General features: G+C 36.0%; 1 protein-coding gene across 1 annotated transcript in view; it reads left to right on the top strand.

The window, feature by feature from the left end:
- Nucleotides 1–391: 391 nt before the first annotated feature.
- The window catches only part of LOC136677298 (tau-tubulin kinase 1-like), a 34,605-nt gene continuing 9,832 nt past the window's right edge, over nucleotides 392–25,164 (top strand). Inside the window, exons 1-13 of the mRNA XM_066654802.1 lie at nucleotides 392–531; nucleotides 5,444–5,593; nucleotides 8,925–9,072; nucleotides 10,104–10,177; nucleotides 11,535–11,675; nucleotides 12,245–12,349; nucleotides 15,063–15,128; nucleotides 15,577–15,669; nucleotides 16,298–16,423; nucleotides 16,563–16,711; nucleotides 17,288–17,483; nucleotides 17,616–17,713; nucleotides 19,529–19,991. Coding sequence (XP_066510899.1) covers nucleotides 5,528–5,593; nucleotides 8,925–9,072; nucleotides 10,104–10,177; nucleotides 11,535–11,675; nucleotides 12,245–12,349; nucleotides 15,063–15,128; nucleotides 15,577–15,669; nucleotides 16,298–16,423; nucleotides 16,563–16,711; nucleotides 17,288–17,483; nucleotides 17,616–17,713; nucleotides 19,529–19,991 — 1,725 coding nt within the window. The 5' untranslated portion in view covers nucleotides 392–531; nucleotides 5,444–5,527. The remainder of the gene's footprint in view (nucleotides 532–5,443; nucleotides 5,594–8,924; nucleotides 9,073–10,103; nucleotides 10,178–11,534; nucleotides 11,676–12,244; nucleotides 12,350–15,062; nucleotides 15,129–15,576; nucleotides 15,670–16,297; nucleotides 16,424–16,562; nucleotides 16,712–17,287; nucleotides 17,484–17,615; nucleotides 17,714–19,528; nucleotides 19,992–25,164) is intronic.

Genomic DNA, 25,164 nt, shown 5'->3' with positions numbered 1-25,164 from the left:
CATAAAGAAAAAAAGGAAAGTTTTACTACTCATTTGTCTAAAATGAATCCCTCACTCTGAGGAAACATGTTTCTCCTTTGGACCTATGGAGTGCCTGGGAGTTAGGTTACACCCATAACCCACAGTTGGCACTGGGCGTGGTGATGTAGGGCTCATGTTCAGCTGCTAAACAGCTTCCCATTAAATATCATGCTTGATTTTGAAAACTGTGTCCACAATGGGTCCACGTGAAGTAGCTCACTCACGAATCCTGCTTTGTGGAACAACCTATTAGCTACATCATTTTTCACACTCCCTGATTTGCCTTAATGTTATAATATATTCTGTGTAATGTCCAGTAATAAGTGGGAATATCCGCTGGGGGCGCACTGCAGTGATGCTGAAGATCTGATGGTGATGCTGGCAGTATCTTTCGACATGGAGCAGAAAAAAGCATCAAAATAACGATAAAAATGTGCCGCGGAGCTGGAGTGAGGATGATGAAAAACATGACGAAGATGAGGATAACAACATTAAACTGCTGATGAGCAGGTAAAAATATACGCTTCTCCTTGTCAATGAAGGCCCCAGAAATCATTTTGCCTTCTTCTCATATGAATTCTCGGTTCCACCTTAAATGGTACAGCAGTTACCTTCTTACGCCAGCTTCTTATTGGAATTCATTGTTCCACCTTAAAAGGTGCAGCATTTACGTTCTGGCGCCAGGTGCTTATTTGAATTCGCCATTCCACCTTAAATAACAGCAGTAACATTCTGGTGCCATATGGGACAGAAAACTAATCAGAAGCCGAGGTATGTTGCAATATTTTAAGGTGGAACGAGGGGTTGTAATGAAGCTGGCGTCAGAATGAAACAGATACACCATATAATGTGGAACGGGAAAATTAATTAAAAGTCTGACATCAGAATGTTAAAATATAACTGCTGCATCATTTAAGGTGGAATATAAAATTCCAATATGATGGTGACCAATAGAAGACATTGTCTGATGCACCATTTAGTATAAATGAAAATTGAAAAAAGAAACTGGCGTCAGATTGTAAAAATGCAACTGCAGCATTGTTTACAGATATGGAAAGGGGGGCATGCTGCTTTTTAAAATGTAAATGTTTTTTACTGAGGCTCTCATCTGGTATTGTATAATGAGAACATTCTAGGATGACGCCACGCAGTCTGATATTATGGATATTGATTACGAGTTAGTTAATTAAATGATCATGATTTGGGTCTAAAAGTCCGTTTTATTTCTGGTACATGCTGGAGGACATTGTCGCATTTGTTTTATTATTATATTATTTTGGAGAAGGACATGTGACTGTGACGTGCTGTATTGTGCTGTTCCAGCAGGGGGCGCTCTCAAAACAGCCCCGTTCACTAAGGAGACAGTTTCTTCCAGTTTACTCTTAGAATTACTCTGATGTCAGCTTTGGTTTAATGCTGTAACACAATATGAGCCACAGTTAAACAGATTAATCAGATTAATTTTACTTACAGTAAAATGTAACCCTTAAATAAAAATAACATTTTAGTTTTGTAATCTTGAATAATATACACAATATATATAAATGCTATATATTTTTATTACACTAGATATTTAAATAATGATTAACATCTGTATGTATAATGTATATAATCTCTGCATATTTCCTATAGAATATAGGATTATAACACATTTATTTTTCTGAATAAGTAAATCAAGTGTTAAATGTACCAAAATAAATTAAGCATAAATATAATCTAATAAATCAAAATCTAATAAAATATATATTTTAATTTTAATTTTTCACAGTAGAAAAGTATAACAAAAAACATGGGGGGGGGGGGGGTGTTGTGTTTGTGCCGTGTGCTTGAGTGCTTCTGAGTCCACCCTGCTGGTGAGGTTTGGTTTTGACCCGGTTCTGCAGTGCGGGACTGAAGCAGCAGTGGTGCATTTTGGGACATCACTCACTTCCAGCAGAGAGAAAATCCTCTTAAAAGCAGATTTGATTATTGATATTGATAAGGATTACTCCAGAATAATGACAGCAGCCTTGCTTTCTTTTACATTTTATTTATTCTTTCTTATTTACCAGGTTTCTGTGTATGTGGGCTCTTATTATCAGTTAAGTTCATTATTAATGTGTACATTGTATCTGTCTCAAGGATGTACAAATTGAGTTTTGGTTTCAAATTGTACATATTAGAGAATATTGTGGACTTTTGATGAATGGATCCAGGCATCTTCATGTATACAGTTCAACATTACAACACTCGAGTTCCACTACACCAGTACCTTTGAAGTCCAGGAGCCTAAAAAGCTTTATGGAATGATAGTGATGATGAGAAACATTCATTATTATCTGTAACCGCTTATCCAATTCAGGGTCGCGGTGGGTCCAGAGCCTGCCTGGAATCAATGGGCGCAAGGCGGGAATACACCCTGGAGGGGACGCCAGTCCATGATGAAAAACAGTGGAAATCTAAACTAAATATAAGCTTAAATTTGAGATTATTTTGTATTCTTTGAGGAGCTTTTAGAGGCACCTGGTTCCATTCATGTCTTTCGACAATACAATCTTCATAGGTTTCTTCAGAGCAGAGCAACTCTCTCTGAACAAAACCTATTTTCATCATCGACCTTTGTCTATATCTGCACGAGAGAATTATACAAGAATATTGGGGATATGCATATGCACTACGGTTATCATTGAGGTTAGCATTAATGCTGTTTTTAATCTGTATTTGTGTCTGTGGCCTTTTTTTGTAGCTGTTTTTTTCATCACTCTGTGTGTGTGAATGTGAATATGTGTGTGTTTGTGTGTGTGTGTGTGTGTATTTTGTTGTGTTTGCACATTGTATTCCCTGTGTTTAGTTTACTCTGAAGACATTTCTAATGGTGACCTCATTGTTAATGTTTTGTTTTGTTTTGTAACGTCCAGCTGCATGAGCTTGTTTTCTGCTGCTGCCTCCAGCTCAGTGACCTTTGTGCTTTTCATATTTACCTAAGCGTGTGTACTAATAGTAATGTGGTAGCTGATGTTAAAAGATGACATAAGTAAGTAATATATGTGTAATAACTAATACATATGAAGCGTGTTATGTTTTGGCTTTGTAGGCGTGAGAGGAGAGGTTTCTGCTCCACTCTGTTGTGGTGTTTGTGAGGTGGAGGTGGCGTTTTTTGAAGAGGTTAATGATGGTGAGAGTTCATTAATAAACTCTGAGCTCTAGCAGCTGCAGCTCTCTCTCTATTTCTCTCTTTCTCTCTCTCTTTCTCTCTCTCTCTCATTGCTGGATGAGTTACTGTATGTGTTCAGCTTTTATTGATCCAGGAAACCTGAATGACTTCTGCTCCCTAAACTGAGAGCACCCCCTCCCTGCTTGCTGCTGACTGTTAGCCTGTTACACCGGAAGTGATCATATATGAAAGTGTTTGTGTTTAGTAATGTAGGACTATGCTTGGAGTATTTGTAATAATGTTGGGAGGAATATTGGTATGTTATGGGGTATATTTTGGGGTATATTGGGTTTAATATGGGACTGTTTGGTTGAGGCCATATCATGTAAAGTGTACTGGTAGCACATTTGGAGTTATTGCATGCTGTTTTTGGGGAATATGTTGTATCTAGAGAGGTTAGTTGGTATAATGGAGGATATGTGGGTATTACAAGGGTATGTGGATATACAGGATTTATGCAAATTGTTGACGGAGGACATTGAGAATGAGGGAATATATTCGGGTTGTACTGGCATTAACAATAGATGACATGTCATAGCATTGGCATGTGGTGTATTGTTAGGGGTCATCTGGGGCTATGTGTTGTATTTGGAGGAATATTAGGCATATTGGAGGGGCATAGGTTGGTATCCTACTGTTGATTCTATTTCGGAGACTTCCTTTCTTGTGGAACTCCATTCACACTGTGGACCTCAAGGATAGATACAATCAGCCATGTGGCACTGAACTCTTATTCAGAGTTAACAGGAAGCAGAACGAAAGTTACTGCATTTTTATGTGGGTATGGGCAGTACAATTATAATGATCTACTGAAGTCAGAAATTAATTTCATTATTAATTGTGTCTGTGTCATTGTTATGGTTTTCTGACAAAGCAGAGACACGTTGGTCAAACAGGGAACTAGCCAGTGTTTTTGTCTTTCATCTATGAGTTGACTGTCGTAATGGAATCAGTAAAACAAGACATGTTTGATGGCTGCATGCTGTTAGCAACATGCTAATTCCCACTGCTTGTTGGCTACATTACCTTTCCAGTGTAAATCTAAAGAGACAATCTTCAGACACCAAATATGATTGGTTGATTGACTGTGTTTTGGGCCAGTCAAAATTACTGCAGTAAATTGGAATTTTAGAAAAGTCTAAGGCTCTGTTAGAGGATGAGAAAGTTACTGTATAAAGAGTGTTGCCAACTCATGGGCATCCCATTTCTGTTGCTGAAAAATCCGGGTAAGAGCCAGAGTTCCCTATATGGGCATGATACCTACTACAGAATAACAACACCTTAGTTGGTTATGACTTCTGTAGGTTAAATTTTTTCCACCCTTTTCTTGTGAATGATATTCACACAAGCTGGTAACAGTGTTGGGACGCTCCTCTCTACTGGGCTTCAGTAAACTCTTCTGGATTTGTTGCATATTGGAGCTTATTCCCTGTAGACCACTGCATGTGTTGACTAGCGCTGATGCTAAGCTCATATTGAAGCTGATTTCTGCATGCGGTCTCTGTGACGTTAGCACTGCATGCAGTGGCGCATGGGTTTGCTTCTTATTCTTAATCTTAAGTGTATATTAAATGGAACAGCAATCTGAAAAGAGATGGATTGAATAGTATTAATAAAGAATAGAATGTGGAGATTCTCTTTGCGTTTCTAGCAGAGAAAAGGTAAGTTTTTCACAGGGGTCATGAAGGTAAGGTAATGAAGTAATTCAGGAGCCACTGATGTATATGAAATTAATTTAAATACACAAAGTGATGTTTCTCTAAACTTTAAATATTCTCTGCATCCCATCAGAACTTGGTTAAGGGATTTCTTTGATTATTGAACCACATGGTTTTCTGTGGGTTTGTAATTGATACCCTTTTTCTCTTTTGGCTGCTTATACACCTTGCTTAACCATGACTGGTCAGAATGCTTAGCCTTAGCGCATTCCTGTTAAAGTAGGAAGTTATTAGTTGCAATTAGTTACAATTAAAGCACTGAGTGATGGCTGGAGGGTTGAATAGCTGAAATTAAATTTTGTAAATTAACTAGCTGAGATTTGCAGTTAGTTAGTTTAGATTTTCAAAGTGGGTATAGAGGTTTTTTGGCTGTTATTTTGCAGACCACATTGGAATGTCCAATAATGTTAAGAGGGTGCGTTTAATTTCTTGTAGTATTTTCATACCAATAAACAATTTTGTGTGTATGTGTATTTGTGTGTGTGTGTGTGTGTGTGCATATTCTTTTTAGATAAATGGGTCGTTTAAGCTGGGCGCGGCCCGGGTTCTGTCGGGTTGGCAGTGTTTAGTGCCTGTGCTACAGGACACCGGGAACATGAACGGCTCTGAGCAGCAGGATATTCTGCCGCCCAACTGCATGGTCAAGGACCGCTGGAAAGTGGTGAGTCCAGATAATCAATTGAAATTTTACATTTTAACAAAATAAATAAAAGTAAGGAACGAATGGACATGGGTCTGGAAGCTTAAACTTTAGGGATCAGTAATGTTTCTATAAATTGGAACACAAATGAGTAACAGAGGCTGCCCATTCACATGAGCTGTAATGTGTTGTGCTTGTGAGACTTTGGCTTCTCGATATGTGTTCTTGTGTGTTCTTACATCCTCATGTTCTTGCTTGACATCATTTTCCACTGCCAAAATTACATTCCAATACACAAGAACAACACAGATGCCAAGAGTTGTTAAAGTACCTGGATATGGTTTTTGATTCATCCAAAATAACGAGTATGCATCATGACTTGCCAATGCAGGATGTTCATGACTTGCAATCAAGAACAACCAGAAAATCCCAATATTCATTGCTCTATTGATCTATCAAGGTGACTTCTCAAAAACGTTCTTCTAAAGAAAAAAAGCATTCAAAAAATCCCACAAGCAGTTTGGATATGAATAATTCAGTACATTTTCAAAAGACATTTATCACCAACTTCAGATATTTTTGGATAGTTATTTCTTTATAACTGAAATTGGAGATTTATATAATTCTCAGAAGTACAGAATTGAGTTTACAGAAAGTGAATGTAAATGTAATTAAAGTAAATAAACCAGCAAATACATTTAAGAAGCATAGCTACACATCAGCAATGCTTGTAAACCGGTAAAGGAATATAGACACGTATAGACAGTTAAAGAGATATGTATCTGAGAGTGAAGTCAGTGGTTATGTAGTGAGTTTCTCTCAGTGATGACTGTGTATTTATGTGTAGTGGACTGTATGTGATTGTGTAAGAGTTGGATTATTGCTCATTTGCCCGAGAGAGATCACAGACCTGTCACAAATCATCAAACACGCACACACACACACACACACACACACAAACACACACGTCATGTGCTGTTGTCTGTTTATTGCAGTGTTATTAACCCCCTTTGAGATTGATTCAGACAGGATGACTGTTACTAAAGGAGTTGTGTGTTTAATGAGTTACTGAAGTGATTAATACTGAGCTGATTTATAAACTACAGATTCATACTGGATTAAAATACTAAATAGTAGCATCATCCAAAATATTAACTAGCCCTGTTCCTGGAGAGCTTTAAGCCCCATTTACATGGATCCTAAAGGATAATTAAAGTGTTGAATAATTAATAAAACAGAGATAAATAAATAATTAAAGTAAAGTGTGCTGACATTTAAAATGTACATTAAATAAAATGATAATGTATTAATCTCCCTTAATGTTAGAATGCTATATAACCTCAGTTATATGTAAATGATGTTACTTGGTGCTTACAAATGTTGGATTTAGAAACAGTAGCCTCACCTTAGCCGAAGATGCCCCACGTTTCTGTCAGAAATTTGGCTTTCAACCTGTGTGCAGTGGTGGACAAAGTATATGAACTATGTAGCTGAGTTAAACTAGAGATACTCAAGGTAAAATATAATGCCAGTAGTATTAAAAGTCCTCATAGTAGACCTCCACTTGAGTAAAAGAAGTATCTCTCTCTCTCTCTCTCTCTCTCTCTCTCTTTCCTCTCACAGAATAATATGACGGTGACTACATGATAAAAACCATATAAGCACCATATAGTGGTCATAACATATACTTGACTGGTTTATTACAAATATGCGTAACTTTGATATTACTCAAGCTGTTATGATCACGCAGCAACCGACAGAAAAGCACTTTTATAAGAATCCATCTAAAGTTAGCAGGTGCTACAACTGGCCCACATTGATCTGTCACACTCAAAAACCTGATTCTAACACTTTATTGTCAACAAAACTTGGGTTCCACTGACACAAAGTGTAATAATCACACAGCAACCAGAGAAGAGCACTTACTACGTGAATCTGTGCCTAACGATAAAAAGTGAGTTAGTCCATACAAACCCTGGCTTACTGCTCAATAATGCTCAACAATCTTATTACATTTACGTTTACATTTACAGCTCTTATCCAGAGTGACTCAAAAAACTTTTGCTTAGTGTTTAGACAGAATGTGTATCCTAGGTAGTACAATAGGTTCAAGTTTAAACTTCCCCTGAGCTCAGATGGTGCCAGAACAAGGGCCAGTACTGATACCTAGAAAAATCAATTAACACTTTCGTCAACAAAATGGATCACTAATTAGCACAGCAACACATGAAGAAAGGGCAACAAGATATTTACTTTTCTACTCTCTCTCTCTCTCTCTCTCCTCCTTGGTCTCGCTGCCATAATGTCTGTACTGGGACATCCAAGTTAGATTGTTCTTATAGTGATGTAACTACCTGTGTCCTATGTGCTGTATTTCTCATGAGAGATCTCCGCCCCATGGTTCTGAAGGTGCATGGCCAAGATTTTTAGAGGAGAAGCAGTGAGAGAGGCACAATTCTCCCTATTACATGTCAGAGGAGAGCCTCAAAATCTTTTTGAAGCTGTCATTTTTAGGTAAAATACTGTGTCCCTTTAATAGAATGCCATTAATTACACTGATGTCTGTGAAAGTTATCATAAGCACCAAGGTATTCTATTAGGTAGAAATAAGTGGTTATGATATAGCAGTAAATTGGGGAGAATAGGGTTGGGCTCACAATGAAAGGACTCTGAGGAACGCATATATTTTAATGGTTGTTATATTTGGCACTCTTTATTTTCAGGTTGGGTTTTTTTTTTGTTGTTATTTAGAAGTGCATTACGTTGTACAACAAAGTTATTGTATATAATAGAAATGTGAATATTTTAATTAACCCAAGGCTTCACTTTAAAGAATACATCATTAGTGGCCCGTTGGCACTTTTTCTTTCACCTGACTGTGGAAGTAGTGCGCTAATATATAAAATATTACACCACTGTGTTAATGAACTAAGCTAAACTTAAACATTCATTACTCTGGACCAGCAAAGTAATTCACAGAACGACATTTGGTAATGCTGCAGCAAAAAAAAAAATAATAAAATAAAAAATAAAAAAAACCCACAACCAGGGATTTCAAAAGAGAGGGAAGTATCTGCAGTACAATGTTGGATTTTACATTCTTTTGATATCCTGCAGCATCCTGCATGCTAATTTTTAGTTCCTCAGAAAATTTCCTCACCCGTTTTCTTGAAGTAGTTGTATAAATTATGTTAGAAATATATTTTAATCTATTTTTAGTGTGCATAACTGGCAGAATGTATATTACATGGAACTTTATTGAAGTACTTCAGTATTGACATTTAAAAATTTCCAGAAACCTCTGGATTAGGCTTTAGATTAAACTCATGATATTCCACTGTGATGTGTCCAGTTGAAGAAGATCGGCGGTGGTGGTTTTGGGGAGATTTATGAGGCTTTGGACCTGCTGACCAGGGAGAACGTGGCTCTAAAAGTTGAGTCAGCCCAGCAGCCCAAACAGGTTCTAAAGATGGAAGTGGCTGTTCTGAAGAAACTACAGGGTAAAACTTTGTCAACTCAGCTGCACCACAATAGTCAAACAAACAAAAAAAAAAAACCGGGTTTTTGGCCAAAACATGACAGAGAAAATTGTAAATTTTTTAATGGTAATGAGCTGCCAACAAAACAAATTAGTTAATGCATTTACTGCAGTCCACATATTTAAATACTGCACTAATGGATTTGGTCTTGCTTCGAATCTTTAAGTTCCTGTGCTGACAGATATGTAAAGTGTAAAATCACATGGAGCTCAGATGCAATGCCACGTTCTCCATGAAGCTGCACAAATGAGGCAGACGTGACCTGGATTATGTGATACATAGATACACGCACACACAGAGATGTCATGGTGCTCACAGTGGTCAGGGGCAAAAACATCATACATGATCATTTTAATTTAATCTCTACAAAGAAAATACTTTATACTTTCAAACATTATTGAATATTGTTTAAAAAAACATCTAACAATCACAGATGGTTTTATGAAATGTATTTGCATTTAAAGCCATTTAAAGACTAATCTTTTTAGAACTAATTGTTGTTACAATCACTTTCCATGTATTTCAAAGTGGACATGAAAATTGATATATGAAAATGTTACATTTTCACTGAATTTGCACATTAATCTGGTAATCTAGAGGGCTTACAACTATTTTATGATTAGATTTAGGCAACCCTGTCAGTTTATAGAGGGCTACATTAAGCTTTGTAAAAATAAAAAGACAGGAGATAATTAATAATTAAGTAATTAAGAAAAACAAGCAAGAATAACAAAAACAAAAGCAAACATAAATGCCAACCTATCACTAAAGACAAACAATACCTATTGTGTGCATTGCTTCTCACTGATGCTCTCTCTGACCTGTTTTCAGCTGTGTGTGTTTCATTGTTTAAAAAGAGATGTGTTATACTGGCCACATTTAAAATATATGGCATTTAATTAAGACCCCAGAGGACTTAACTTGTGGGAAACCATTAAAATATATTATCCTCTAATTTTCTTCAATTATTCTACATACTTTCATTTTTTCAGGTAAAAATCATGTGTGTAAATTTATTGGCTGTGGAAGAAATGATAAATTCAACTATGTCGTCATGCAGCTGCAGGTAATACATATATGCTCATTTTAAAATTTGTGGATTTTTGTTGCCACTTCTTCACCTATAGTTCAACAACTTGTAAGAAATCAAATTAGGGTCATATATATTTTGAGTTTGTGAAGTGATGTTTACAAATAAAACGCCTGCAGTTTTACATTGTGACTGTCCAATGAAAAACATGTATTTCCATTTTTTTTTTTTCATTTTTTAGTTTACCACATAATTTTAACTCAGCAACTGTCCTTCAGATTGTGTGAACATTTCATGATGCTCCAAAATTACTTGGAATAAAATCTTTTTAAATTGACTTCCATTGAAAGTTAAGTAGTTTTTTCCTTCTCCTATAAAGTTACTATTATGACAGTTTATGACATCTTGATCACAGAAATAGAGAGGATGGAAAGTGTTATGAACAAGGCCATAAGGAAGTGGCTAGGGGGGCCACAGTGTTTAAGTAGAGTGGTATGGTATGGGAGAGGGGTACTGGAGCTACCACTCACAAGTTTAGTTGTGGAATTTAAAGGTGAGTCGTGAGATGAGTTTTTCAGGATCGAAGGATGTGTGGTTAAAGCAGCAGCACCAGTTTCAAAAACAGGAAAAAAGTGGAACCCACGAGTGGCAGTGCAGGTAGTCAGGAGTTCCTTAAAACTAAGGGATGTAATTGGCCATGTGCAATATGGAAGAGCGGGCCTTGGGTCTGGTGATACATGGAAATCTTGTAGTAAGGCCACATCACCAGAGAGAAGGCAAATGATGACTAGATTTATTTGCGATCAGGAATAGGAGGAATGCTGCGCAATAGCAGCATCACAGGCAAAACAAGGCCAATGGCTTTGCTGGGAGAATTTAGAGAAGCAGAAGATCACTTGGCAAGAACTGTGGGCAATGGAGGCAAGTCATATTAAGTTTTTGCTTGGAGCAACATATGATATCCTTCCAACTCTACAAAATCTTGGACAGTGGGTAGGTGGAAACCATAGTTGTAGATTATATACAGAGGTTGGCACGCTGAAGCATATTCTGTCAACTTGTAAGTTTAGTTTGTCAAAAACTAAACGAAACCTCACAGATGAAAATATTCCTGCAATTATTTTATTCACATGTACAGAAAACCTTTTCTCACATGCGCAAAATATTGTTGACATGTGTAAATGATATCTGGGTGCATACAATTTTCTAAAGCTGCCAATATTTCTAAATATGCAAATCTTTATTACACATTGCACAAGCTAAAATATTTATGACCATGATTTGATTTCATAAACTTGTGCCATTGCCACATCATATTTTTGTGTGTTTGTATATGTGTGTGTGTGTGCGTGTGTTTGGGCATGTGTGTGTGTGTGTTTGTGTGTTCTTAAAGGGCCGTAACCTGGCTGATTTAAGGCGGAGTCAGCCAAGAGGAACCTTCACCATAAGCACAACGCTAAGACTTGGGAAACAGATCCTTGAGGCCATTGAGGCAATCCACTCTGTTGGCTTCTTGCATAGAGATATTAAACCGGTATATACACATACACACTTACACAACTACAAACACACTTGTATAGAGATACCAAACATGAAGGACTACTTTCACTCATGTCTATATACATCCATTTGAGGTATGGCAAAACTGCTTGATATACAGAGCACTGTCCTATGCATGCTTTTATTGTTCCAGTACATTTATTCCCATAGTTACACTACTCCTGTTTCCATAGTTACTCCAATTCCCTTTCCATTTTTCCGTACTCCTGTTTTCGTGGTTACAGTACATTATTTCCACTCCCATGTCTATCTGATTCACATTTCCACGGGTACATACTCCCATTTTAATGGTTATCCTATTCCAACTTGCATGATTACAGTTTTCTTGTTTCCATGGATACACTACTCCCATCCTATGCTTACACACAGACCTTTATAGTCCATTTTAAAGCTCAGAAAGCTGGAAAGGATACTGATAAAAAGATAGTTTTATAATATACAGTAATATAAATATGATCATCCTCCTAATAGTTCAGACAATGTGATTGTGTCTTTTGTGTTGTAATATAATCTGATGCTGATATGACTGTGGTTGCATTTCAGTCCAATTTTGCAATGGGGAGATTGCCGTCCACCTTTAGGAAGTGCTACATGCTGGACTTCGGCCTCGCCAGACAGTACACCAACACCACAGGAGAAGTCCGTCCGGTATGGTCCAGCTCAGACTATTGTACAGATAATGAAGTGGACTGTGTTTTACTGAACTGGGCTTGAATTAACTGAGTTAAACAAGACAGGGTTTAATTAGTCTGGTCTTAACTGCACTAACATAAACTTGATTGGACTTATCTGGACTGGGCTAAACTGGGCATGAACATTATATTCAGTCAAGACACTCTCTGAAACTTAAAAAAATCTTTAAGTACTCTTAAGTACAGTTCATGTATGGTCATGGTAGTTGACAAAATGGCAACATCCAATAACATGCTGTTTTTACTCCTATGCTGGTCTATGCTTTTTGTTTGTTTTTTGTTTTTTGTTTTTATGGTTTTGCTTTGGTGTGTTTTTTTTCCCTAGGATTATAGAAAGCTGTTAGCCTCATGATCACTGGTTGGTTATAGGGTTCCAACATATCAGCTCATCATATGCAATTGGACATAAAAAGGAACTAGAAAACTAGGTGTTTTTTCTCTAATTATAATAATATGGGTTATATAAAATCTCTAAATGTTTTATCCTTCTCTCTCTCTCTTCGTTGCAGTAGCATGGATATTTAATGCTGAAGGATGTGTCAGTTAATTCTCACAGACTGTGCCTCTCTCTCTCTCTCTCTCTTTCTCTCTCTCTCTCTCTCTCTTTCTTTCTGTACTGCAGTAGGTCGTAGTTTTAATGACCTCAGTGACCTTCACTGAGAGTGTGTAGTGTTGTCTATGGCATTTCTGAATATAAATAAATAAATTATGAGAATCGTATAAATATCTGAATGCATTTAATATTCCTCTGCTCTAGAGAATTCTTATTCCCCAAAAGCCATATGTTCTTCAATTTTTTTATTGGTTTGTTTGTTTTTACTTAGTCCTTTCTCCGCACTGAAGTAAATCAAATCTTTCATATATTGAATTTATTACCCATTTTGCAACAAAGTATTTTTTATTTTGCTTTTATGAGAAGTATAATATGAAAAAATCGCACCTCTATTTCAAATATAGATTGTTCTACATTGGTAATGTCCAATTTGGAAAAATATACAATATATTATTAGGTGTAATGTAGAGTAACAGTCAAAAGTTGGAGGCGAGCAGTTCTAAAAAAATAACTCTTGATGAGGGCACAGCTCTTCACTCAAAACCATTCCAGGTGACAAGCTCATGAAGCTGATTGAAAGAATGCAGAGAGTGTGCACATCTGTCATCAAAGCCAAAGGTGGCTACTTTAAAGAATCTAAAGTATAAAACATATTCTGGTTTGTTTAACACATTATGGCTAAGTACATAATTCCATATGTGTTACTTCATAGGTTCAATGTTTTCCATATTCATTTACAATGTAGAAAATAATAAAAAAAACACAGAAAAACCATTGAATAAGAAGATTTTCAAACTTTTGACTGGTACTGTACATTCACAATATGTGGGAAATGCCACAAATCAAAGGAAACCCTCCCTGAGTGATTGTATCCAAACATTTGACTGGTAATTTATTTCATTTAAGAAATGTACAAAATATTATGCTATGATACTCTTTAAAGCCTCTTTACATGTTGTTGTTTATAAATACTGAATATGTAGTTCCTATTATAACCATTTTCCATATTGAGTATAAATATTTTCTTATCATCTTTTCGTTTACATTGCTTTATATACATTGCATGCCTTTGATTTTAATTATTATGATTTATATTTTACTTTTTGGTGTATATTCTGGGTGTCATTATTTTAACTGGTTTTTAGTTTGAACATGTTGTTTTGTGTTTCAGCATTTTTTGGAGTGTTGATTTCAGACGTGTATGTCCTTCTCCTGCCTCAGTAAGCACTGCCCCCTACTGTTCAGGGGTCATAAGTTCCATCATCACTTCTGTTCTTTTTTTTCTTTTGTTCATTTTTTTCATATATTGTTTGTTTTAATTTTTCTTTTCCATTTTTGTAATTGTTATTTTCTGTTTGCTTTTGTTTTTATTTGTCCACGCATGGAAACGGGAGCTGAAAATTTACTTGTCTATGCTCTGCCCACAGATATACAATTGTGAAAAGTGTTAATACAATATACAAAGATAAATACACTCACAAATATCATGGTTAAGTTTACTAACTTCAGATGATTATCATCATATCCTTGCTATTTTAGCATGATCAAAATTACTGTAGGTTTCCCATTAAACTACTATGTATGTGTGTGTTTTACTCAAGCTGTGGGTACCAGAATGGTCCATGTACCTTTCGTTAATTGGTTTTCCATTTCTTATCCTGCCGTAGAAAAACAGAGAATGACCCATTTCCATATTTTGAATGATATAAATATAATTGATTTAAGGAAAACAACCCGTTTTCTACAACTTAATTAAACTAAATACAACAAAAAACGAAAAAATATATATGAAAAAATATCAATTAAAATAGCTAATTATGGGTTGGGCTGCAGATTTTAGATTTTAGGTTTTAGTCCGGAAGATTTTAACACTAATAGCCCCATATACTTTAAAATGGAGGAAGTTATTCTGCTGGTAGATTAAAGATGAACATACGTGACCCATTTCATAATTTAATTAAAAATATGGTCAAGGACGGGGCAATATATGCTGAGATTTCTATGCACATTGGTGTCCGGAAAAAGTTAAAGTTAGGGTTAGGGTAATGGTTAGGTTTAGGCAATGCAGGAATACATTCAAGTCAAAACAAACTTTGTATGTGCATGTGTGTTTCAGCCCAGAACTGTGGCTGGTTTCCGTGGTACTGTCCGGTATGCATCAGTGAACGCCCACAAAAACAAAGTGAGTCAGAAATACACTTTAACATTTATAATATAAAATTATGTTTGAAACTACAAACCCCTTTTCCAGAAAGGTTATAAATTCTTTTAAATGCAATGAAAAACATAATCTCTGATTTGTTCATTCTCTTGAAGCCTTTCTATTTTTAGTTGTTTGTTTTGTCCGTTAAACAAACTTTAAGAAAATAACAAATCACAAAAGTTTACATCTTTTCTGGAAATTAGATTTATATATAACACTGGTGTATGTGTATATATATATATATATATATATATATATATACTGGTAAGAATGTGACTTTATAGAATCTTGAAAGACAGGGTTTGTAAAGAAAAAAAAATGCATGTGACATTTACATTATTCCCACACTGTAACATGTGCATATATATAAAAACTCTGAGAATATTGTGTATGTAAGGAAACTGATCTGTGCTTTTGCTGTGATCAGGAAATGGGTCGCCATGACGACCTGTGGTCGCTGTTCTACATGCTGGTGGAGTTTGCTGTGGGACAGCTGCCCTGGAGGAAGATCAAAGACAAGGTAATAGTGTGAATGCAGCACAAAAGTGGTATAATAAATGCACACGTCAAGCACAGGAATTATAGCACCACAAAGTTAAAGTTTAAAGTTTAAGTTGCAGAGATACACAATGGGTGATGGGTCCCAGTGTACCCAGGTCTGACCATGTAAATGTGGGTGGGTGTACGTTAAAACATTAACCAAATTAGAACAATTTATGGGTTTATTGTTTATAGACATATTTCTGTGCATATGTATGGGAGTGTTTTGCTAAAAAAAAAAACTATTATTGTATTAATAACTATTATATTTACCCTATCCTAAAGCTGTATACAAGCCCACAGGTCATCAATAAGACACACAAATAAAAGTTGGAACCTTAGTGATGTATTGATTATTGTGGTGGATTTAACCTGACAGAAACAGAATACTACTACTACTAATAATAATAAAATTAAGACTAGCAATAACAATAATTAAACTATCATGAAAAACAATAGTGTGATTGTCTACTGCAATCATAGCAGTAATTAATAAACTGATAATAACAACTAAGAAATATATTAGAGGATATAGAGTTAGTGCTTTGACCTTTATAGCTCTATACAAGTGAGGTAGCGAAGTATTGTATGTGTTTGTATGTGTGTAGGAGCAGGTGGGCCAGGTTAAAGAGCGATACGACCACCGCATGCTTCTGAAGCACATGCCATCAGAGTTCCACATTTTCCTTGACCATGTCCTCGCCCTCGACTACTACACCAAACCTGACTACCAGGTAAATTCTCTGATACATCAAGGCCACTGGCTTTCAGTATAAAGGCTGTTTCATAATGTGAAAAAATATCATTGGGGGAAAATGACTATTCCTTTTCACTGTCGTGTATTTGTGTGTATTCGTGGGTGTGTGGGTGTAGTTGTTGATGTCAGTGTTTGAGAACAGTATGAAGGAGAGGATTATCACAGAGAATGAACTGTACGACTGGGAGAAAACTGGATCAGACACCATGTTAACATCTAACACAACTACACAGCAGCACACACGGCCCACTGCAGCTATGGTGGGGTAAGATACAGATTCTCTCTCTCTCTCTCTCTCTCTCTCTCTCTCTCTCTCTCTCTCTCTCTCTCTCTCTCACACACACACACACACACACATAAACAGAGAGAGAGACACACACACACACATGTAAGGTATAATAATGAGTTTGAAATCTTAAAATGCTACAGACACTGGCAAGCAGATTGTTACTGAATGATGACCCTCCCCCTCTCCTGTTACTCAGCACAGTTCTAGGTAAATTATGTATTACATAAATAACAGAAATAAGCAGTTAGGTTTCTCCTTCAAGTGTGCTAAGCTGGTGTAATAGAATAAGCCGTTAATATTCTCCTCCAAGTGTGTTGAGCCAATCTAACAGAATTAGTAAGTTTCTCATCCAAGCTGTCATTTTTCTATCACATAATAATTAGTTATTTAACTAAGAAAAATAGCTACTCTCACAATAACACTAGCACCACAACTACCATTAAGCAAGTTCTAACTATAAATTATGAATTTTTTCTAAAGTTAGACTTTTTCAAAGATGAAGTGATCAAATTGTGGTTCTGTTAAATATTCTTATAATTATCTTGTGTGTAGAGGGGTGAATGTTACTCCTGTACCGGGCGATCTCCAGAGGGAGAACACTGATGACGTTTTGCAAGATGAGCACCTTAGTGATCAAGAGAATGCACCCCCTGCTGGACGCCCTGAGAGCTCACCGGTGCCCCCTGAGGGAGATGGTTGGGAGGAAACTGATTTCAACCGCAACAAACTCAGAATCAGCCTTGGAAAAGTACACATATGTATCAGTACACATTTATGTGCTGATAATAAGACATACACAAATTAAATATACATGTATGAAAATATTCATTTTTGTTGTTGTACACTTTTCTCAGTAATTTTAGAATCCTTCTGTTTTCAGGGTCAGGAGGAGGAGGGTAACTGGGGGGCATGTCCAGTGTCACCACAGAGGGGTGGGGCAGGGGCAGAGTCTCCCAGCACACAGGTGCGCTCACTCAGGTAAGAAATAAAGAGCACAGCATACAAAAAATCTAATTTACACTTTACACAATTTATAATAAAAACAGTGACCTTGTGCGAAATGTCAGCTGAAGTAGTCTTTAATATTGACATGTTTTTAATTTTTTTTAATGTGAAATATTAGTGACACATTCTCAGAGTTTATCTGTGTATATTTTAATTCCTTAAGTTTCTATTTGTTTACTATATTTAGAACATTAGCTGGAAAAAAGGCATGAAATATGACTTTTTGCAAATGTTATGACAGGTTTTATATTTTATACTCTACAAAAAACGTATAAAATGTGCAGTTAAATGCCTTATTTAAGTGTATACCCTGTAGAGTATTTGTAACTTAATTTGAATTAGTGGTAGAACAAGGGTCTACTACGGTGTCCCCGTGAGTCACATCACAACAACATTTACAAAGCAAACAAAAGGTTAAAACACAACAACATTAAGGAGAACATAAATACAGTTCAAAAAGTCTGCATTGATAAAAACGCTGCATTGAAAAAATGCTGCATAAACTCAGAACACAACAGCATTAAGGAGAACACAAATACATTGGCAAAACGCTGCATTGAAATAATGCTGCATTGAAAAATACAGGTGCTGGTCATAAAATTAGAATATCATGAAAAAGTTTATTTCAGTTATTCCATTCAAAGAGTGACAATTGTATGTTATACTCATTCATTACACACAGACTGATTTATTTCTAGTGTTTATTTCTTTTAATTTGATGATTATAACTGACAACTAATGAAAACCCCAAATTCAGTATTTATTTCTGTAAGGTTCATTGAAAAACAATGCATTGGAGACTAGAGGGGGATTTTGGATGACATTTACTCAAAAACTATACAGTAATATCACTTTCTTATGTACATAGTATGGAAAACACTGAACTGAGATCTGATGTTGTATGGACTGCTTATTAGAAATTGTCATTTTATGCAGCATGAAATCTGACAAATCATTAAAATCAATGGACAATTATGGGGATTTTGGATGCCATTTACTTAAAAAAACAAAACAGTAATATCACTTCATACTTCATACGTACATAGTATGGTAAACACTGGACTGATATCTGTTGGATTTATGAAGTATTTGTTAGAAATATTCATTTTATAAGTCACTAAAATGTGGTTATTTTTTTCTTTAAAATGATCAACTTGCTTTCAGGTCTTCATATGCTTTTTGTATTACTGCTTATCAGTAGTATCAGTGCACTAAAATCTGATCTGCAGCTAGTTCAACTGTTTTCTCAAACAGTGGCTTGCTTAACCACAGTGAGAATAGCTCACACCGGAACAGTCTTTAGTCAAAGAAGGAGAGAAGCGGTGGATAGAATTTCGTCCCTGGGTACCTGATTAGAGATATGGTAAACTTTCTGGTATACAAACTTCTATTCACTGCTTCCCTCCATCTTTTACTTCTTGTTTCTTGATTTGCTAAGGCTTTTGGTGCAATCACAAAAAGTCAACATGTACAGTGCCCCTTGCAGCTGTGGCCATTTCCGATGTGAGCTACTCTCCAATGCAGCGTTTTTTTCAGTACAATTTTTTAAAATGTATTTGTGTTCTCCTTAATGCTGTTGTGTTCTGAATTTATGTTGCATTTTTAATGCAGCATTTTTTAAATGTATTTGTGTCCTCCTTACTGCTGCTGTGTTCTGATTTTGTTTGCTTTGTAAATGTCGTTGTGATGTGACTCAGGGGGCCACCGTAGTCTACCCCTTTTAGGCCAAAAATGTCTAAAGTCAGTGTAAATTACATGTCAGTATTGTTTGTTGTATTTCCCCTGTAGGTCTCGTATGGATGCCCTGGGTTCTCCGTCACGCCACCTGTATTCATCTCAGCCTGCCCAGATGCTGTCTGTTGAAGGTTGCCGTGGTGACCGCGGCCGTAACGATGACCCTGAAGCCCATAGCAATGCCTTCATCCGATCAGTGCCGCTGGCTGAGGAGGAGGACTTTGACAGCAAGGAATGGGTCATCATAGACAAAGAAGCAGAGCTTCGGGACTTCAGGCCCAGACCAGGGGCAGAGCCTAGCACCTCAGGCACCACCGATGAAGAGCCGGAAGAGCTTCGCCCTTTGGAGGCAGTTCGACCCAGACTGAGCCCAGGGGATCGCAGAGCTGGTGAGGGTGAAGAGTCACGTCGCAGTGGGCGGGGCCAGTCCACATCAGCTGACAGCCCAGCGCCATCGCCGTGTCACTCGCTTCCCTCAGGTCGAGCTCGTAGACGAGAATCTGAACCTCACCGTCAGGTAACAGAACATCTCACCTTTTACCTGCGGTTTAATGGGCTGATTAGTTTTTTTTGGCCAAAGGTGTTGGTGTGCATGATCAGATATGTTTTTATTGATACTCTAAGTCAAAAAAATGAAAATCTGCTACTTTTTAATCTTGTTTTTAGGCTTTGAATAAACTCATGCACTTATAACTGACAAATATTTACGGTTTGTAAAAGGAAATAGATTTACCAAAAACATCAATTTACATTTAAATTACATTTACACAAGTACAGACTAAACCAGTTCAGAATAACAGTATGCAGGGGAACAGTGCTGTTCAGTTGAAGTGACTCAATGACTCATAAGAGTTGTACAGTTTTGAAAATATAATACTTTTTACACATTTCCTCAGAAGAAAAATATTGGGTTTTTGTATGAAATGTCTCTGGGTGTAGATTTTTAACTTGTTTAAATGCCTTTAGATTATTTTTCTTCATTAACAGATTCTGGTTTTCCTAGTGCAAGTATCATTTCTTTAGAGGAAACACAAACAGAGGCTCAGAAAGGTCTAGAAATTTTTCTTTTTTTTTTTTAATATTTTACATTTTTTTGATGTAATGGTGAAAAACCAGCGTGAAGTTTAGAATTTATGCTTATTTAATACCCTGAGTTCAGTAAAAGTCTATGCTGTGTTGGTTTTGCAAAAGATCTAAAGGGTTAAATAAAATCGTAATGACTTTTGTTTTTAAAAAGTACAGAAATGTGGCTTAACATTTGTTTAGTCCTCAGGTGCCAAATTACCTTCAGTTTGCTGCCAATATACTGTATATCGATACATATCTGTATTTTTATTTTAACCAAAAATTAGGTAATTAAAATTAATGAAGGTAATTGCCTTCTCCTAAAAATGTATATTTTGAAGGTACATATTTGTATTGCACAGTAGTGAAATTCTTTGTTTTCTGTGCTTCTTGGAATAGGATAATGATTGCTAATGTGAAGTGGCAGATTATGATCAAAAAGAATTAGAGATGTTTTGTGGAGTGCTGGCATCTCTCTCTTTCTCTCTCTCTCTCTCTCTTTCTCTCTGCTGTGTGTGACACACTCATCATTCATTTGTTTTTTTCTGATCATCAGTTTTTGGTTCTCATTTTTTTCTGGAAACATTTTTAATGATTCCTCATTCAGAGAGAGATTTTACAGAGCTGTTGACCTAGAGCAGACAAACATTTACATTTTACGTGTACTTTTTCAGTTTTGTATACATGCACATTTGCTCACATTTTTTCTGTGATTTTCTGATTCTTTTTTTTTTCTTTTTCTTTGTTTTAAAATGCTCAAGGTATCTATCTTTCGTTTTTTTTGCTGCATTTAAAGATTTCCATGTCAACAGCAGCATTTTCATTTTTTAATGATGCAGATGTGTATTTTGGCAAAATCACCATAAAAAAGGTAACCTAAATAATATTTATATTAACATTTTAAATGGTATTTGAATGTAATTGAGTAAATCCAAATGTAGGAAAAATACATGTTATTAAGTGTTAATTGTAATAAAACAAATATAGAATAACAGGGCCAAATTCATTAATGTAATATGTACACTGTATTGCCAAAAGGCCAGTCAAGTTCTTTCATGCCAAACTTGCTAACCCATTTCTTTATGGACCTTGGTTTGTGCACTGGTGTGCAGTCATGTTGTAACAGAAAGCATGAAATCATCCAAAATCTCTTGATATGCTGAAGCATTAAGAGTTCCTTTCACTAGAACTAAGGGGCCAAGCCCAACTCCTGAAAAACTACCCCACACCATAATCCCCTCACCACCAAACATTACATTTGGCACAATGCAGTCAGACAAGTACAGTTCTCCCGTCAACCACCAAACCTAGACTGGCCCATCCAATTGCCAGACAGAGAAGCATGATTAGTCACTCCAGAGAACACGCCTCCACTGCTCTAGAGTCCAGCGGCAGCATGCTTTACACCACTGAATCCAATGCTTTGCATTATGCTTGGTGATGCAATGCTTGGATGCAGCTGTTCGGCCATGGAAACCCATTCCATGAAGCTTTCTACTCGCACTGTTCTTGAGCTAATCTGAAGGCCACATGAAGTTTGGAGTCTTTAGTGATTGATTCTGTGGAAAGATGGTGACCTCTGCACTGACCCCGCACTGTCATTTGACATGGCCTACCAGTTTGTGGCTGAGTTGCTGTTGCACCCAATCACTTTCAATTTGTTATTATACCACTGACAGTTGACTGTGGAATATTTAGTAGTGAGTAAATTGCTCAACTGGACTTGCACAGACAGCATCCTACCACGGCACCACTCTGGAATTCATTGAGATCCTGAGAGATACCCATTCTTTCACACATGTTTGTAGGACCAGTCTGCATGCCTAGGTGTTTGGTTTCATACATCTGTGGCCATGGAAGTAATTGGAACACCTGAATTAAATGGATGGGTGAGTGGACACTTTTGGCAATATAGTGTACATTGAAAATTTAAAATGAAAGTTAGACTTATCGTGTTCACTAGAAAGAGTGTAGATTTAAATGTGTGAATTTATGAAAAAAGGGAGGAATTAAAAATGGGTTTATACCCTTATAGTTTTGCAAATCAAAGTGAAACATCCATAAGCTTTTATCTAATAAAGCATGGCATTTTCACAGACATTTTTTAATGTTTCATTACAGAAACTGAATGTACAGAGGAGCTGTCTATAATCTGAAGAATATTGGCTTGTTTAATGTCTGTATTTATTACTCATGCTATAGTACTACTATGTCAGTTATTTCTATTTTATGAAATAGTGTGTATTACTGAAAAGTACAGTTTAAGTATGAAAATATTTGGAATAATTTTATATTTAAGCCAACCGGAAATTTGTACCCAGAATTTTCAAGAAGGCTCCAGACATGGCACAAATGCAATAATGATGAAGCAGAGAGGGAAATGGAATGAATATATGAAACCTGAAATTTTCACTGTTCTCTGTAACTTAACACAAATTGAGCAAAATGCAGTTTTGTAGATTTTTATATTATGAAACATAATATTTTATTTTTATTAATATATATTATGAAATGTCACAATTCACTAATAATACAAGTTTCTCAAAACTAAACTGTTAGTTTAACATCTCCATAAATCATTCTCATATTTTGATGTTTTAATGTTGGAATAGTTGATTTATTTGGTTGAATGCTCAGATGTTGGGCACCTTTTTATTTTTTTATTTAATTATAAGCTTTCCAAATAACAAAAGTAAAATAAAATTCTCGCAATGATCTTATAAATTCTCGCAATAAACTTATAATGAGAAATATTAAATATATTGACTAGTTTTAAAAAGATTTCTCTTGAGAAGATTCCTAGAAACTTCAGTCTTACTTTTGTCCCAGAGCCCCATCTTCTGAGAATTTGCGTTTTTCCAACATTCTCTCTTTTTTATTATTATTTTTTGCCTGTTTTTCGTAAGCGCTCCCTCGCTCCTTCTCTCGCTTAAGTTTGACTCGTGTATTTTTGGATCTGAGGAGAAAGTACCGGTTGCCGTTGGATCAGCAAGCGAAGAAGGAGAGAGAGAGCCTGGGGTAAGCACAGTTCAGGATGGTCCCTTATCACTGTTCCATCACTTCACTTCTATTCTTTATTTTATTTTTGTTGTTCTTTTTATTTTATGTCATTGTTTTTTACCCATGTTTGCTCATCTTTTTTGTATTTGTGTGCCTGATGTTGTAGTCGGTTCTCAGACAGTTCTCTAGTGTTTAAAAACAGCCCCAGATTCTTCTTCCTAATGTTCATTGTGTTGTTTGTTGGCCATTTGCAGAACAATTGCAAAGTTTTGCCTGATGTGTGATGTTTAACGGGAGGGAACAGAATACAGACATGACAAAAATAATTCTTAAAAACAAAAACATTTAAAATTTTGAGGACTGATGCTCAAACTTTTTCATATGTAGGATACATAAGAAAATAAGGAGGAAATAAGGTGTGTTTTATTTGGCATTCTTTTCTGCTGTGTTCTCAGTTTTAGTCCTGGAGAACCTGTCCTGCATGTTTTAGTTCTAATTTTAGGTTTAGTTTAGTTAGTACCATAAATGAAGTGGATGTGCAATTTTCATGTTTCACAAAATCTCAAAATAATTTGTGCAGAAGAGTCTGTTAAATTAAAATAAAACTACACTGTAAATAAAAATAAATAAAAAATAGCACAATTGTGAACTGGATATAATGAGCTACAAATTTTTTTACAAATGCGTTCTAAATTTGATTTCAATTTTTAAACTCCTAAAGGAGTTTCAGAGCTTATTTATGTTTTTACATATGACCAAGTTTGGACATTAAGAAATTTAAACAAGCTTTACACCAGCCAATAACATGTAACAGAAATTTAATCTAATCAATTAATCTCAGCATTTTAGAGGAATAGGTAAAATGCAATTTTGAAGATATGATATTGCCAATTTGGGAATAAAACAAAATAGTACAAATGTATATCAAATTATTTGAAAAAATATTTATATTAAAAGGAGATTTCATGTTAATAACATGCTTTCCTGTAACAGAAAACACACTGAAATGTGTAGAACATGTAGAGGTGGATGATATGGCAATATTTTACAATTATCATGATATATTTTGCTATTTTGATTAAGAATACTTATTGTTGAGTATATGGTCAGTACTTAAAAAGCGCTACACCCACATGTTTCACAGAAAACAGCCTTTAACTAGATTTGATGTGACAGATTGTATGTGAAATGTTAAATAAATATCATTGTATTCAGTGTTTTTGGTGCAATTCTTACATGTGGCTCTAGTGCATGATGTTTCCTTGAAAAAAAAATGTCATATGTATGGTATATTGTGCAAATGTTTTGTATAATATCACCCTCCTCTATCGACCAAGATTGTGAACCACTGCTTTGGTGCATGCATTTTTGAGAGATTATGAGGTTATTTGTCTATGGTATTATAATAGGTTATCTTCTTCAGTTTTAACTCTCTCTCTCTCTCTTTTGCTCTCTCTCTCTCTCTCCAGGTAGATGATGATCGCCCTCCCTCTCCAAGGCCCAATCAGCTTCGTCGTTTGGCCTCATATGTTTTCTCTTCATCTACTCTGGAGACAGAGCAGTATCCGCACTCCTCTTTTATCCAGCGCAGCCGCTCAGCTGAGAGTAGCCCCGCCCACATTACC

The sequence above is a fragment of the Hoplias malabaricus genome, chromosome X2 (assembly GCF_029633855.1).
Source record: "Hoplias malabaricus isolate fHopMal1 chromosome X2, fHopMal1.hap1, whole genome shotgun sequence".
Lineage (NCBI taxonomy): Eukaryota > Metazoa > Chordata > Actinopteri > Characiformes > Erythrinidae > Hoplias > Hoplias malabaricus.
This window is presented reverse-complemented; position numbering and strand designations above follow the sequence as displayed.